General features: G+C 60.3%; 1 protein-coding gene across 3 annotated transcripts in view; it reads right to left on the bottom strand.

The window, feature by feature from the left end:
* Positions 1-1,875: 1,875 nt before the first annotated feature.
* HDLBP (high density lipoprotein binding protein) overlaps positions 1,876-15,774 on the bottom strand; it is a 71,161-nt gene continuing 57,262 nt past the window's right edge. For all 3 annotated transcript variants that reach the window (XM_055345964.1, XM_055345966.1, XM_055345965.1), the window contains exons 17-28: positions 14,528-14,746; positions 11,873-12,094; positions 11,575-11,793; positions 10,720-10,858; positions 9,029-9,183; positions 7,865-7,969; positions 7,553-7,687; positions 6,468-6,611; positions 4,943-5,128; positions 4,434-4,550; positions 4,069-4,197; positions 1,876-3,952 (exon numbers count right to left, since the gene is read on the bottom strand). In XM_055345964.1, the coding sequence (XP_055201939.1) occupies positions 3,866-3,952; positions 4,069-4,197; positions 4,434-4,550; positions 4,943-5,128; positions 6,468-6,611; positions 7,553-7,687; positions 7,865-7,969; positions 9,029-9,183; positions 10,720-10,858; positions 11,575-11,793; positions 11,873-12,094; positions 14,528-14,746 (1,857 nt within the window). In that variant the 3' untranslated portion in view covers positions 1,876-3,865. The remainder of the gene's footprint in view (positions 3,953-4,068; positions 4,198-4,433; positions 4,551-4,942; positions 5,129-6,467; positions 6,612-7,552; positions 7,688-7,864; positions 7,970-9,028; positions 9,184-10,719; positions 10,859-11,574; positions 11,794-11,872; positions 12,095-14,527; positions 14,747-15,774) is intronic.

Below are 15,774 nucleotides of genomic sequence, written 5' to 3'. Positions count from 1 at the left end.
ACTTCTGTCACTAACACGGGTGTGTCGTGGTAAAGTCTATTTAAAAGCTTCTCACTAAAAAAAAAAAAAAAAAGGTTTCTCACCCAGTATAGGCTTTTTATCTCAGGGGGTGAGGTCTTTCTCCCATTCTGAAAACCTCTCCATTTTTTTCGGACAGAGCAGAGTTCTCTACCCTTGGTTCTGCTGCGAGCCCTGCGACCTGGGAGCACCTGTTTTCCCTCCGTGGCTCTCGAGGGCCCTGTTAGTACTTGTACATCTCCTGGCTCTGTCGCGCACTCGGCGTGGTTTCTCACGGTCCTCTGAGTTCCCGCAGTCTCTCTTCTGTTGTGTCTGGTTTAGCCACCTCAAGTCTGTGACAGTCCCGGGCGGGTTTTCCCTCAGTTTAATATTCAAGATTTTCTGACAAAGTTGGGCCTGGGCCTGCGCTCCACGGGGCGCACAGCAGGCTAAGTTCATGTCACAAAATAGTGTTGCAACTTCTCCGAAACACGAGAAGCTGTCAGGGGATGGCGAGAGGACAAGTCGGAACTAAGGAGCAAAACTGGGTCCGCCTCTATCCAGCCGGGGGGTTGCCGTGCTGGGCAGGTGGCTCGACCCCTGGGTGTTCCGTGGGCGGCATCACCCGGAGCAGCACCTGCTGCAACGTCACACCTGCCGGCTGACAGGCTGGTTGCGGCCGCGGGCACAGTTGAGGCTTAGGCGGTGGGACAGTCCAGCCCACCGTCCCCCTCGCTGGCCTCACTGCTCCTGGTCTCCTGCAGGTACCAGGCGTTCAGGGAAGATGATGGACAGTATTCCCCGACCTACTGGAATCTTCTGGCCATCCGCCTGGCCTTTGTCATCGTGTTTGAGGTTGGCCAAGCTCCCGGTCCCCCCAGTGGGTTTCGCCGCTGCCTCCCGCCCCGGGATGCCCTCCTCACCCACGCCGCCAGCGGGCCGCATCCCAGCTCTCCTGTGCGCCACCCCCCGCCGGTCCCTGCGGCCTGCCCCGGGCGCTGCAGGGTGTCCCAGGGGCACGACGGGGCCACAGAGCCTGGGGTGGGGGTCTGAGCCGTGGCTTCTGCCCCACCCCCCGTTCCCCTGCTGCTCCCCCACAGCCCAGGCCCTCGGGCCCAGGTCTGACGAGGGGTGGGCGCCCTCCCACGCTCCCCGTGTCCTGCTCCCAGCACGTGGTGTTCTCCATCGGCCGGCTCCTCGACCTCCTGGTCCCCGACATCCCCGAGTCCGTGGAGGTCAAAGTGAAGCGGGAGTACTACCTGGCCAAGCAGGCGCTGGCTGAGAACGGGGTGAGCCCCTGCCCCCGCCCCCACCTTCCCTCGCGTCGGGTCCGGCGCTCTGCCTTGGCACGTGACTCCCCCCGCACCCCTCCCCGGAGACAGGCTCTCTCTGGAGCAGACGGAGCGAAGGACGGCTACTTCCCGGGCTCGGAGGGCAGTCTGGGCCCGCAGCCCCCAGCGCCAGGAGTCGGCCCGGCCCCCCCGGCCCCTTCCCTCTGAGGTCACCGGGTCACCTCAAGTTGGCAGTCCCACCTGGAGCAGGGACTCCAAGGCCCCAAAGACCTCGAAGGCTCACTGCCCCTTCTCAGCCCAGAGCGCTGCGCCCTCGGTGACCCTGGGCCTCTGCTCACACACCTGCCTCCCCAGGCCAGCCGGCTGCGCCAACGCCGGAGCTGCCCCTGCCGCCTCCCTCCCGGCCCCCTTGCCTCTTGCTCCCAGGGCGCTGATCCGTCTCCCACATGCAACTGGAGAATCACACCAGAGACGGGAACTATCTGTGGATCCCCAGTTACCCCCCCAGAGCATGTTGAGGACACCCTGGTTCCACAGGACCAAGACAAGACGTGTCGCGTGATAAAATGAGTTCTAGCACACTATATCCGATTCCGGGTTTTATTTTAGAATTTATAAAATTCCAGTGTCATCCATATTCATAAGCCTTTACACACGTTTGCATATAATCTCCAGATTCCAAAGTTAAGGCCAAGGGACGGATCATAGCTATGGACACCGTGGTACGGAAGACATTCGACAAAGGAAACGGACACGCGCACCCCACCCTGCCCGGGGCCCACCAGCAGCAGGAGCGGCTGCGCGAGGCCAGGCCGGCGCAGGGCCACCAAGCGGTCTTTAGTAACAACCCGCGAAAACAGAGCACACAAGATCCCAAATACAGTTCGCGGAAGGGGCGTGGCTCGCATCTACGGACATTTAGCGATAAATGCACATGTGCAAAAACCTGTTGTGAAAATGTAAAATTTACCTTTGGGGAAGGGTGGGGGTGGGGGCCGCGGAAGGCCGCCGTAGAAAAGACCGAGGGAGGAGGGGTCTGGGCAGACGCCGGGGGAGCCGGGGGGCAGGCGGAGTGAAGCAGGACGGCCCCCCGGGGAGGCTGCGAACCCCGCGCAGGCGGAGGCGGTGCCCTGTCCCCAAGCAGGCTCCCGCGAGCCGGAGGCGTGCTCCGGGGAAGAGCCCGGCAGCGCCCGCCCTGTCCCCCCCCCGCCCCCCCTGCCAATCCAGAGACACGCTCTGCAGGCCGGCGGGCCCCGTGGACACACTCGAGGGACACCTGTCAAGCAGCTGTCCGTCTGCTCCACGTCAGGGTCGGGGCGTGGCTGCGGCGCAGCCTGTGTGCCGGGAACGCCAGCACCGCGGGGGGGGGGGGGACAATGTGACAAGGCCCGGGCAGACGGCCTGTCGTCCTTCCCACACGACAGGGCACACGAGCGCCTCGGCGCTGCCCGGGCCTCTCCTCTCTGAGTGGACACAGTGGCCTCGGGGCACAGGTGTGACCCCACCATCGCCCGCCGCGCAGCCCCGAAGGGCAGAGCCTCCCAGGTCCGCACCCGCTCCTCCAGCCCCGCCGACGGGGCACCTCTCTGCCCCGGGGCCACGCAGCCTGCCTCTCCGAGCCACGTCCCGGGAGCCGCTCACGGCACGGGGCGCGAGTCCGAGGGCAGCCCGGGGGCCCCAGCGCGCAGCCGACCTGCCGCCAGCAAGAACCGCTAAGCCGAGAGGCGGAGTGCTGGGGACCGCGCCGCGCGGGCTGAGGTAGGAGGGAGGGGACTGCCCCCTGGCATGTGTGCGGGTGGGCCCGAGGGAGCAGCCGGGGCTGCGCCTCTGCCCTGGGGGCCACCCCGCCGTGTCCCCGTGTCCCTCGGGCCAACGGGGCCACCGTGGCAGCCACGGCAGACCCGCCTCCAGGCGTCGCTCACCAGGCTTGGGGTCTCCGGTGCCGTGTGGTGCAGGGGCGGAGACACTTGGTGCTTTCAGGCCCCAACGCGTGTAAAGCCACGACCGCCCGAGAACCTGGGTCACCCTCTGCGGCTCTCCTTTGGGTGTGGGCGCTCCCAGCGTGCACACTGGTCTTCCTCCCCACCCTGCGTCTGCGCTAAGAGGGCTTTTTGGCAGCTGGAAGGTGGACTGCCTTCAACAAGGAGGGTCTGGACGGCAGGCAGAGGGAGGAAAGGCAGCGGGAAAGGAAGAGGGCAAACATTTTGGCTTTTATAAAGTCAAGGAAATTTATTTCCTGAGGTCATGACACAGGAAGTAGACTCAGCCACAGCTGTGCAGCTCTCATCGTGGAGGCCCGAGCCTTACTGACATGCTGGATGAGCCAGGACGCTTATCGGGAAATGTCCAATTACCTCTGCTAGTGTTCGCAACAGTGGAGAGCCGCCCCAGAGCAAAGGCGCCAGGGAGCAGATCCTGAGCGCACGCGCGGTGCTGGCGCGCCCGGCTTCACTGCGAGACCTCGGGGAGGGGGAAGCGTCAATGTATGGAGGGTCCAGCCGCTGGGTCGGATCGAAACAAACCATGTGTGGTGGGGTTTGGGTCAGCAGGCTGGAGAGAATTCTGCTTTTTGATCATTATCGTTTGGGGCCCCATGGGAGGGTCTTGGGGGCCACCTGAGCCCCAAAGCTAGGAAACTCTTCAGAGCTGCTCATATCCGGAGCCTGCAGGGGAAGGAGGGCACAGCGTTAGTAAGGACTCCTGCCCGAGCAGCGCAGCTTCCCCAGCGGAGGGCCAAGTGCCGCCCACAGGCGCTCCCACCGCGCAGGGCACGGCCGACCTTCTCGCTGCTGTTAGCGGTCCAGGGAGCGTCCCGCACCACAAAGCCCTTGGATGGTGCCTTGGACTCCTCGTGGGCCGGTGGCTTCATGTACACCTGCAGTGACTCGCTGTCCACCACGTCGGCCAGCTGTGGGCACAGGTGGGGAGGGGACGTCAGTCTGCACGGGCGCGCGTGGCCATGCTCGTTTAGGCTCACGTACTCGGGGATCCCCCGAGCAAGCCCTGAGCACGAGGGCTTGCCCGGGGGATTCCCCACGCCTGGCCTGCCTCTGGGAGCAGATGCACACGGCCTCTGCCAGCCGGCCCAGGCCAGCGAGAGGCAGGGCGTCCCGTGAACAGGCCTGTGGCCCAGCGACAACTCACATATTCCTCCTCTAGGTTGAGGATGTGATCGATGGCTTCTTCCACGTTCTCTGGGAGCCCCGTCACGGTGACACAGTTGGGGTCTGGGGCTCCAGTCTGCGGGAAGCGAATGTCCACCTGGAAGGAGCACACACAGCCGCTGAGGTGGCTCTGAGCACTCCGTCTGGGGTCTCTGGACCAAAGGCTCAGGGTTATGTGTGGCTGGAAATGGATCTTTAGTAAGTTTTCCCAAGTTAGCCTTGTCTTCTCAGGTCATGAGTCAGAGCTGCGCACACCAGGCCAGCTACAGCCCCCGCCGATCCACGCGGGGGCGTGTGCCCCACAGGCCTGTGCAGGACGCCGCCTCGCCTACCTAGGGCCGGGCACCTGCAGCCCGGCAGTCCCCGGTGACCCCGCAACCGTCATGTGGAAGGAAGAACCTGGCAGAGCGGGGAGCGGGAAGCACGCACCCGTCCACCCACCAGGCTTCCAGGACTCAAGGACGCCCTTCACGTTTGGCCGGGACCCACCTTGAACTCATCCATGATCTTGCGGATGGCTTTGCCGCGGGCGCCAATGATGCGGGCGTGAACGCGGTGGTCCAGCGGGACGTCCTCAGAAACCATCTGTTCAAGTTCACCCACAATTTTCAAAATGGCGTCCCGGGCAGCTTCCGTGTTCTTTTCATACCCTGTGATCGTAATTTGGTCCTGGGGCTGAGAAAGGAAAAACCCGTCAGGAGAGGGGACGCTCCTAAGGATCCCAGGCTGGGAGCCCCACCACCGCAGACGCAGCTCTGCGAGGTGACAAGAGGCGCCACGGGCCGCGCAAGGCAGGCGCAAAGAATGCCGGGCCCACGGAGCCCGCCGGTTCCCGCCCCGCCCCCACCCCTACTAAGGACACGCACGGGAAACGAAAGCTGCGGGTGGGGGCAGAGCGCGGGGCCGACACGAGGCACAGGAGGGGACCCCGGGTCCTGCACCTGGAGGCGCCTCCCTGGACACAAGGTCCCAGGCCCCGTGGCCGGCGCCCCACAGCCCCAGCGCGCCCAGCCCACGGCCTCCCTCCCATCCCTCCCACAGACGCGTGCACAGTGTGAGCACAGATGCGACTCGAGGCATAAAGAAAACGTGAGAACAGAATCACACCCGTCAGCCACATTCTTAAAGGCAGGAGACCAGTGCACCTGCAGGACAGTGGGGCCAAAGGACCAGAGAACAAAACAGAAGAGCAGAAGCCTCGAGACCTGCCCAGAACAGGCAGCGAAGACTCCAGGAGACGGAGCATCAGCCGGTCTCCCCACGGGCACCTCCCCAGACACCAACCACGACCCTTCGCCAACGAGGAGTCATCTTCATAGAGAAGAGGGTATGAAGAAAACGAGGCCGCCTGACGCTCTCTGGCTCGCAGAACATCAACCGCAGGGGCCTGAGCACCAAATAACTAAAAATGTGCTACTTAAGTAGAAAAGTTGAAAGAAAGAGACACACACAGCAAAGGTGAGAGGCTGGAAGAGCTAAATCCTCAGAATTAAAAACATTAAAAATTAAAGTCAGAGGGCGCCTGGCTGGCTCAGGCGGCAGAGCAGGCCACTCAACCTCAGGGTCATGGTTCGAGCCCCGCGTCGGGCGTACAGCCCGCTCAAGCACAGAGTAAGGAACAAAAACCAGCAGCAGGGGAAACACGTTGGTGAGATGCAGAGGCAGACAGAAGGACGCCCGCGGGGACGGTCAGGGCCGGGCCGGAGGCAGAGGGCAGAGTGGGGAGGCGGGGGCTGTGGTGCTCCTCGAGGGACTCCGCCTGTGGGGACAACTGTGGGGGAAGGCCCCAGCTGGAGCCCCACCTGCCACCAGGAATGACCAGGGGGCGTGGGACAGGGACACCTCGCCCAGCTGACACGGCCCAAAACGCGGCCCAAGGCCTGAGCCAAAACCAGCTCCTCAGAGACCTGCTACTCCCCACCCACCTGGGCACACCCCCCTCCGCTTGCCCGCTCCCTGCTCCGGGTCAGGAGGAGGCTCCAAGAGTCCTTCTGCCCCAGGCAGTCATCCTCACCTGGCTCCCATCGTCCTTATCGGGAAACTGGATGTTCACGTCATGCTCCAAGCGGATCTGCGTAATCACCGCCCCTTTTCTCCCAATAATTTTGGGATGGTATTTGGGGTCCACCGTGACGCTCAGTTTAAAGCTCCTTAAAGCCTACAGACGAGACAAGAGCAGAGTTGTCCAACTACCCCCGAAGGATGACCTTCACCGGCACGCGCAGCCACAGGCCACCGCCCCCTCCGCTTGGTCCTGGACCACCCAGGTATCCTCAGGGACAGGACAAAAGACACAGCTTTCCTGTTGGCCACTGTGCCACCCTGCACCCCCAGTTCAAGGACCCACTGTGACCCTTCGGAAAAGGACCCCTGGGCACGGACAAGGCCGGCACACGGCGAGCTCTAAGCTCAACTTTCGGACTGGTTTAGCAGGGATCTGATGAGCATTCGGGAGAGTGTTCCGGGGCGTCTTTCAAGGCTAGGGTACAAGAGCAGGCCAGAGGCTGAGACCGTCGGAAACACACGCAGCTGTGCGGGCCCCATCCCTTCACGACTCCATGGAGTCCGCCCTGCAGGAGCCCGTCACCCCCATCGCCTGTGACAGGGCTTTAGGCGGTCACGACACCCAGCCTCACCGTGCACCACGCAGGAAACCCTTCAAACACCAGCCCTACAGGGGGGAGGTGGGTCTCAAACCCGCCTCAGGGCAGGGAAACCGTGCAGCGGGAAGGTCCCGCTGACGCCTGCCCTGGACCACACCACTCACGTCTGGGGGTCTTTCACAGCAACGGCTCCCGGGCCTCTCTAACCTTACCTTTCCTGTGCAGTTGGAGGCACCACAACATGGCACGTTTACTTTGGAAAAAAAAGTGCTAATTAACAGGAAATCTAACTCTGCCGCGGAAGAGGAAAGTGCCACGCCCGTAACACTGCGTCTGAAGAAAGGCTCCCCCGACAGCAAGGCCTCTGGACGCAAACCGTGGCAGGCTGGCCAGGTGCGCCTCCTGCCACCCGGCTGCGGCGTGACCAGGGTGCTGGTGGGGCTCGGGCTGAGGGCCACGGCTCTGGAGGACGCCCCCGCGGCCGACAGACACCCACCCGGTCTTCCTGCTCGGCCTGCAGCTCCTTCACGCGCTCCAGCAACCCAGCCTTGGCCCGGTCCAAATTGGCGGCGAGGCCGGTGATGGCGATGATGTCGGACTGCAGTTCCGGCGCCGGCACGTGGATGTTCACCTACACGGAGACAGGGGCAGACCTGATGCAGACAGGGTCCCGCGAGAAGAAAGGGGGCACCGTGCTGCCGCGCTAAGAGCAGGAACAGGGCACACGGCCAAGGGCGCCAGCTGCCAGCGGGGCTCCGGAGGGCTCCCTCCCAGCGTGGCGCCAAGGAAGAGCCGCAAACTGCCGTACCTCGAACTCGTCCATCATCTTTCGGATCCCGCTCCCCTTCTGCCCAATGATGTACCGGTGAAGGTCAAAGGGCACCTCCACTTCGATGGTGACAGGAACCAGCGCCTGCAGGGAAGACGGTCAGGGGCAGGCCTGAAAGCAAGCTCGGAGCACAGTGACCCCGTGAGAATTACAGGGAGCTTCCTGGAACCTTCCCTGCTGCTCACCTAGGCTCAGGACGCCCCCCAGGTTTTAACTCAAGGAAAACAGAAGAAAAGAGGATGGAATGCGGGGCTGCCTGGGTGGCTCACTTGGTTAACATCGGACTCGATTTCGGCTCAGGTATCGATCTCGGTCCTGGGATCGAGTCCCGCAGCAGGCTCCACACTTGTGGGGTCGGCTTGGGGTTCTCTCTCCCCCTCTGCCTCCCCCACCCCCGATCCTACACAAGCTCTCTCTCAAACAAATGAAAAAACCCCATGGAATCCATTATTTAAGATTAATGCCAACAGAGCAAACTTTCAGACCATCGCCCCAAGCCTCTGCTCTTAAACGTGGCAGGCCACAGCCAGAAACAGAACAAACCAAATCCAGGAAGCACAGAGCACCCTGAGGCCCAGGGTGGGAACAGGGGTCTCACACATTGAAGGTGGCCCTGACTCCCGGCCTCACCGACGGCAAGGACAGCCTGTGGCCAAGCCAGGTGGCCTGCAGGGACGACAGCAGGGGACACCGGCTCCCCTGTTCTGCCTCTGCTCCGGCCCCACTGCTTCCCGCCCCCCACCCCCTTCACTTCCACAGTCCCGTTTAACCATCACTTGACACCCGACAGATTATTTTGCTCCTCCGTCCACCCTACATAAGCACGATCTTCCACACTGAGGTCCTGTAACACTTAAAACAGTGCAACAGGTAAGTGGCACTCAGGTAAGCACTCGCTCATCCTCACAAGCCTGAGCCAGATTGGGGTCACAACGCTATGGGAAAGGGAACCGAGGCTGGAGACCACACTCCCCCCCCCGCTGTCACGGAAACCTGTCAGTTCCGTGCCGGTCCACACCCACCCACCCACCGGGGTGGGTGGCGGGCGCTATGCCCCCCAGAGTGCGAGCCCAGGTGCTCAGGGCAGCATCAGCACACGAGGTCCAGGCCCATGCCTCCACGAGGGCAGCGGGCCGCACCCACCTCAAGGGCTTCCTTGGCGGCCTCACACTTTTCTTTCCGGCCAGAGATGATGATGATGTCGCACCTCCTAGGGGAGCCAGGGTCGGCCTCTTTGGCATCCCTCCCGTCTCCGGCATCGTCACCGTTCTCCTGGACTGGCGGCTCGACGCTGTGAACTGGGGAGACGGGGGGAGGGGGCCAGCTCAAGGTGCTGACTCAGCACGCTCAATGCCAACACCTGTGGAGCACCCGCCACGTGCTGGCAGGTGGGGGAGGGAAGACCCGAATGCCCTGGCTTCCTGGGAGGCTGGCACAGGGGAAGTGTGTGTGCTGCATGGTGGCTAGTGAGTCTGCAGGGCACAGAGACTACAGACCAAGCCCCAGGGTTGGGACACGGCTGCACAGAGGGGCCTGTGACACAAGCTGGGAGGGAAGAGGGGAGCCTCCGGTGCCAGGAAGCGAGAGAGCAAGGCTCGAGAGAAGGGACATGAAATGGGCCGCCGCGGCCAGCTGGTGGGAACCAGTGTGCACCTGAACACAAAAGCAAGGTTTAGGAACAAGAGCGAGCAAGCAAAAGAGAGGATGGCCTAAGCCATCGGTCCTGCATGCGGCTGGGGGAAGGTTGGGCTCTGCAGACACATTCCAGACAGAATTTCAACACCAACAGAATTCGCAAACAGTATCACATGCGGTCAGATCGGATTCTGAGGCACGTGCCAGTTCTCCCAAACAAGGGTTAAAAGTACACGCAAATGGGGCAGCCCGGGTGGCCCAGCGCTTTGGCGCCACCTTCGGCCCAGGGCGTGATCCTGGAGACCCGGGATCGAGTCCCATGTCGGGCTCCCGGTGCATGGAGCCTGCTTCTCTCTCTGCCTGTGTCTCTCTCTGCCTCTCTCTGTGTCTCCCGTGAATAAATATATAAAAAAACTTAAAAAAAAGTACAGGCAAATGACTCAGAAGGAGTGACCGTGTGAAGGGTGCACGGAGAGAGAACACAGTCTGGATATTGAGATCTCTACCCTATGCGATATCCTTCATAAGTACCCAAGAGCATCTGTACTCAGGGGAACAGAGGAGCTTCTATGGCCACGACAAGCTCCGGAGAGGACGGAGCACGTGGAGTGGACCCAGGAGGCCACATGGTCATCAGCTGGACCACACACGTCAACAGTGACCGGCCAACAAAGACACACTTGGTTGCCACCGAGTGGGAGACGGCTCTCAGAACGTCGCCTCGGGACTGCCTACCACCCCGCCCCGTCTCTGGGGCACACAGAACCAAGCCGACACTGGGGCCGATGGGGCTGCCTGCCTCACAAGGCACGAGGCCTGCCAAGGAGAGGTGCAGGGGGACAGACAGCTGCAGCGGAAGCAGCACGTCACACACGTTACTCGGGACCTGTGGGAAAACTCAGAACCAAACTCAAGGCGGTGGCTGAGTGGGGGGTCGGGGGTGGGGGCGGGTTCCACTGTCTCTGGAGCCGCAGGTGCTTTGCCCTCCTTTTGCCTGGTCACTAGCTGCGAGCCTGTGGACGCTGGAAGGGCACCCATCGCCCTGCAGGAGCTGATAGAGCCCACCCCTTAGAGAACCTCTGGAACAAGTCCCGCGCGGCCCACCGCACTGCAGCACAGGGCAGGACGCAGCCCCAGGCGGGGGGCCCAGGCACACACCTGCTTCCCCACTCAGCACAGAGCTCACCGCTGGGACCCACCTGGGTTCTCCTCTCTGTCTGGGAACTTAATCTGAACATTATAGTCCCGAGTAATCTGCTGGATTCTGGAACCTTTGGGCCCCATGACAGAGCGATGAAACTTCTGGGGTATGGCACATTCTATGGTCACCTGGGCTTCCTGGGGGTGGGGTGGGGTGGGCACAGCAAGAAAGGAAAAAATAAAGGCAAAGGTTAATGGATGAGGGCCAGTCACATCTGCACCCACTCAGTCCTCTACAGACACCTCCAGTGCTCCAGAACGACAGGGCGGACCGAGGAGGGGCGCGGGGCAGGACCCAACGGGAGGCCTCCTGGTGCCATGTCGCTCAGAGACTAAGGAAGTACTGACGACTGTCGGCAAATGGCAGCAAGGCTCGCCGCCACCCAGAGCGCGAGTACAGCCCTTTCCTGTCTCTGGACACAGAGCCCCCCCCCGGCACACATCACCGTTGGGTGCTGCCCCTCAAGGGTGGCTACGTGGGCCGGTGACCTGACTGCTGCGGCTGTGACTCCACGAGGAGGCGCTGGGCTTGACGGTCGGGAAAGTACGTCTAAGGCCACAGCAAGGGGGCGCCAGGAGAGGGAAGGTCCCTCAGGGCTGGTGTAGAAAACCCCAAACAGGTGGGTTCACTGACAGGCCCGCCCCCTCCATCTCCCTTCTTCCCTTGCGGGGAGAGACTGCTTCCTCGTGCAGATTGGATTCCAACACGTGTTTTAAAAAGCTGCTGTTCAGGGGCAGTATTCTCATCACTGTAGACGGAGACCAGAGGCTGAGAACCGAAGAGCCCCAGCCACTCCCTCTGTTTGCCCCTGGGTGTTGAGGCCAAGAGCCCCGCCACCCTCCCAGACACCTACCAGGTCCTCAATGATCTCCTGGATGCGCTTCTTGGCCGCCTCCACACAGTCCTTGGCACCCTTGAGGGTGACTTTATCGCTCTGTGTGCCAGAGCGCGGGAAGCTCACCATCACCCCACCATACTCTTCGGCGATCTCCCGCAAGACCTGGCCTCTCCGGATGACAAAATGGCGGTGGTGCTTGGGGTCCACTAGCATGCAGTCTTCCACCACGTTGTCCTACGGCAGAGGGCAGGGAGAGTAAGGGACCCGCCGACCCTGCCTGAGAACCGCCACGGCGCGGCTCCACGGGCCTTACCAGGTTCTGAATGAGGGCCTCCAGCTCCTTCTGGGCCTCCCTGACAGCGTCCTCCTTCCCTATGATGGTGATGAGGTCCTGGTCCTTGTCCTCGGCCGTCGGGAATATGATGCGGGCTCCAGTGTTGTCACGTACCTTGCGGATCTTGCCGCCCCCTTTGCCAATGAGGAACTTGTGGTATTCTGGCTTCGCGCGGATGTCAACGGTGAAGCTCTTGGTTTGCTGTGGAGACCAACCCCGGGTACACTGGCCTGATGCTACCCGCCTGGTACACTGAGCAGGTGAATACGGAGGCCCAGACAACAACGGCCTCACCGAAACCCAGACGGGAAGTAAAGCCCCCTCTGCCGTCCAGAGACACCGAGATGGCTCAGAGCTTGTGCACGCAGAGCCCAGGCCGGCCACTCCCGCCCACAGGGAGGACCGGCAAGTGCAGCCTCGGGGTGCTGGGGAGAGGGGTGCATGTGCACAGCGGCTAAGCCCATAGCACTCCGGCTCCTCCCCGAGTCCAGCTCTTCCCCTGCTCGTGCTGCAGCGCAGCCCAAGGCCGGCCATGTGGAGACGCAAGGCAGCCAAGGCCCTCATCTGACACCAAAAGACCAGGGCCCAGCAAAGGCCCCGACATGACACCCTTTGAGGATGCCAGCTCCTCCGGCAGATTCAGCAGGAAGAGCACACGCGCCTCCAGGCCGACTCAGACCCACACGACGCCCTTTCCTCTCCTTCCTTGTGTCCTGCAACCTGGCCCACGAGCATGAGGAAACACAAAGGAAAAGAAAAGAGGGTCTGCAGCATGCTCAACAGTAATGAACGAATGAATTTTGTTATCTTTCAAATGCTGCTTTTCCAAACACCCTCGAGAAAATCGACTCATCTTCAGACACAGACACTGGCAAACAGCAGCGTATTAAAAAGTTAATGAACGGGGCAGCCCGGGTGGCTCAGCGGTTTAGCGCCGCCTTCAGCCCAAGGGGCCTGATCCTGGAGGTCCCTGCATGGAGCCTGCTTCTCCCTCTGCCTGTGTCTCTGCCTCTATCCCTCTGTGTGTCTCTCATGAATAAATAAAAATCTAAAGAAAATTTAAAAAATAAATAAAAAGTTAACGAGCTAGGTCAGCCCAGCCCAGCAACATGACGAAGGACAGCACACCTAAACCAAGTGGGGTCATCCCAGAAACGCAAGTTCGCTTAAATGTTAAACAAACAAAAACACTTTAAAAAAAACTAATACATATGCTTAAAAAAACGGAAACCAGGCTATCGTGTGGACAGGTACAGAGAAGCTCCTACAAAGTCCCACCCCCGTTCCCACAGGAGCTCTCAGCAAACTTGTGGCAGAAGAGGAAACTTCCTCAACCTGACGGAGACCCACAGCTCACTTCCCACTCAAGTGAGTGGACTGAGCACTTTCTCCCAAGTTCACCAACGAGGCACGGCTGTCCCCTCTCCCTGCTGCTACTCCACCGTGCCAGAGGCCCAGGCAACACAGTAAGGCCACAGCTGCAGGCATACGGGTCAGCAAGAGAGACATCAGCTGTCTAATCAGAGAAGATATATTTTACTCACAGAAAACTCAAAGAATCTACCGAAAAAAGTTACTGGAACTGAAAAGTGACTGGGTTACTGAACTTTAACCCAGATGCATAAGACAAGGTCAATATAAAAAAGTCGAACATGTTTCTACATGCTATAGAAACCGGAAATTAAAGTGAATGACAAAGTACCATTCAGGACAGCGATGGAATGCAAAACTGAGGATTTAAATCAAAATATGAACGAGACCCTCATGCTAGAAAACTACAAAACCCCTATGAAAAATCAAAGATTTAAACTTGAAGAACGCAGACTGGAAAACCTTGAATTCCTGAGCTGTCGACTCTCCCCAGTCTGATCTTTAGATTCAACACAGTCCCAGCTGAAATCAAGCAGGATCTCCCCCCCCCACTGCCCCCGAAACCGTGAAGCTGGCTCCCAATCCGCACAGAAAGGCAAAGATGTACAAGAGCCAGAGCACCAGTCCTCTGAAGGGCTCTGCTGGCCATCCCCTCCCTGTGCCATTTCGGGGACACAGCAGAGTCCAGAATCAGACCCACACATGGGTCCTGACAAGGAGGCAAAGGTGATTCCATGCAGAATTTTAGGGGGCGATGGCCAAAACACTGCCACTGCAGGGGTGGTCACCTGAGTTTGTATATGCTTACCAACGTATATGCCAGGTGTATATGCCAAGGAAAGGGAAGTTTTAGCGTCTATAAACCATACTTTAAAAAAAAACAAGGGTGCCTAGGTGGCTCAGTTGTTTAAGCATCTGTCTTCAGCTCAGGCCATTATCTCTGGGGCCTGGGATCGAGTCCCACATTGGACTCCCCGCTCTGGGGGGGGAGTCTGAGCCTGCCCCTCCCTCTCCCCCTGCTCGTGAGCTCTCACTCGCTCTCATATAAATAAAACGTTAACGAAACAGAACCCGGTAAGCCAAACAAGTTTTCCCTATCACATTAGGTAGGCATTCAACCTGCCAAGGCCCTCTGTTCTGCAGCAGCAAATTCAAAGACACAAAAAGGTATCTGAAGCAATTTCCTGACCTGCCACCAGGACAAGGCAAGGATTTCTAACAAGGGACAGACACAGCGTCACCGCCCCCAGGCGTGAGGCTCACCTTTTCCTCGGCCAGGTGCAGGAGCTGCTTCTTGGCCTTCTCCACGTCCGAGGCGGGGCCCCTGATGACAACCGTGTCACTTCCCGAGCCCTCCACAGGGAAGTGAATGTGCACCCCGCCGCACTCCTCCATGATGGAGCGGATCAAGCGGCCCTTCGTGCCGATGAGGGAGTTATGCAGCTTGGCAGGAATCGAGACCTCCAGCTCAGCTATGTTGGCCTGAAAGGACACACAGTCCATGAGGCGTGGGACACGGGACGGCACGCCCATGCAGAGGGGCCTGGAGCCCTTGTGGGCACGTGTGTGGGTGGACGTGGGCTGGGGGTACAAGCAGTTCACACCGCATACAAGGAAAGTCTCCAGGTCCCACCAGGGAGCAGCTTCACTTCTTTAGTCCTCTCAGTGCCCAAGGAGACACCACCCAGATGCCCACGGATCGTGAGCCTCTCCTATTAAAACCCTGCCTCCATTAAGGTGAAACAACAGGGAGCAGATTTACCCTCCACGAGAACCAGGGGTGTTGACACCGGGGACAGGAAGCAAGCAAGGGGACCTGATGGCCTGGCGAGACCAGGCTGGCAGAAGCCCCAGGAGTGGAAGACTGCTCCCAGGCTGACCTGTGCGTGGGAAGAGCCTGGCATCACGGGAGAAGGGACCGCAGGGCACAGCACCGTCGACACTGAGCCACTGGGAGCAGGAGGGCCTCACCTTGGGGGTGGGCAGGGATGCCCAAAACCAGGCACTGCTGTGACCCCCACACCTCACGTGTCTTAAGAGCGAGCCCGAAAAGGAGCAAAGTATTTCATTTTTTTTTTTTTTTTTTTAAGATTTTATTTATTTATTCATGATAGTCACAGAGAGGGAGAGAGGCAGAGACACAGGCAGAGGGAGAAGCAGGCTCCATGCAGGGAGCCCGACGCGGGATTTGATCCTGGGTCTCCAGGATCGTGCCCCAGGCCAAAGGCAGGCACTAAACCGCTGCGCCACCCAGGGATCCCGGAGCAAAGTATTTCAAAGGCACAGTCTCACTGGAAGACAGTCTAGCACTTCATTACAAAGCTAAACACACTGTGACTGCATGACCCCACTTACTACTTTATACTGGGTGCAAGCAGCCAGTGTGAAGCAGCGACACGCTGTGGGGCCTGGAGGCTGGGGATGCAGACAGAGAGACTTGGGTGATGAAGGGGACGTGCGGGGGTGAGGGCACAGGGCTTGCAGCCTCTCAGGCTGCCCTGCAACCAGCA

This window comes from Nyctereutes procyonoides, unplaced genomic scaffold (genome assembly GCF_905146905.1).
Source record: "Nyctereutes procyonoides isolate TBG_1078 unplaced genomic scaffold, NYPRO_anot_genome, whole genome shotgun sequence".
Taxonomy (NCBI): domain Eukaryota; kingdom Metazoa; phylum Chordata; class Mammalia; order Carnivora; family Canidae; genus Nyctereutes; species Nyctereutes procyonoides.
This window is presented reverse-complemented; position numbering and strand designations above follow the sequence as displayed.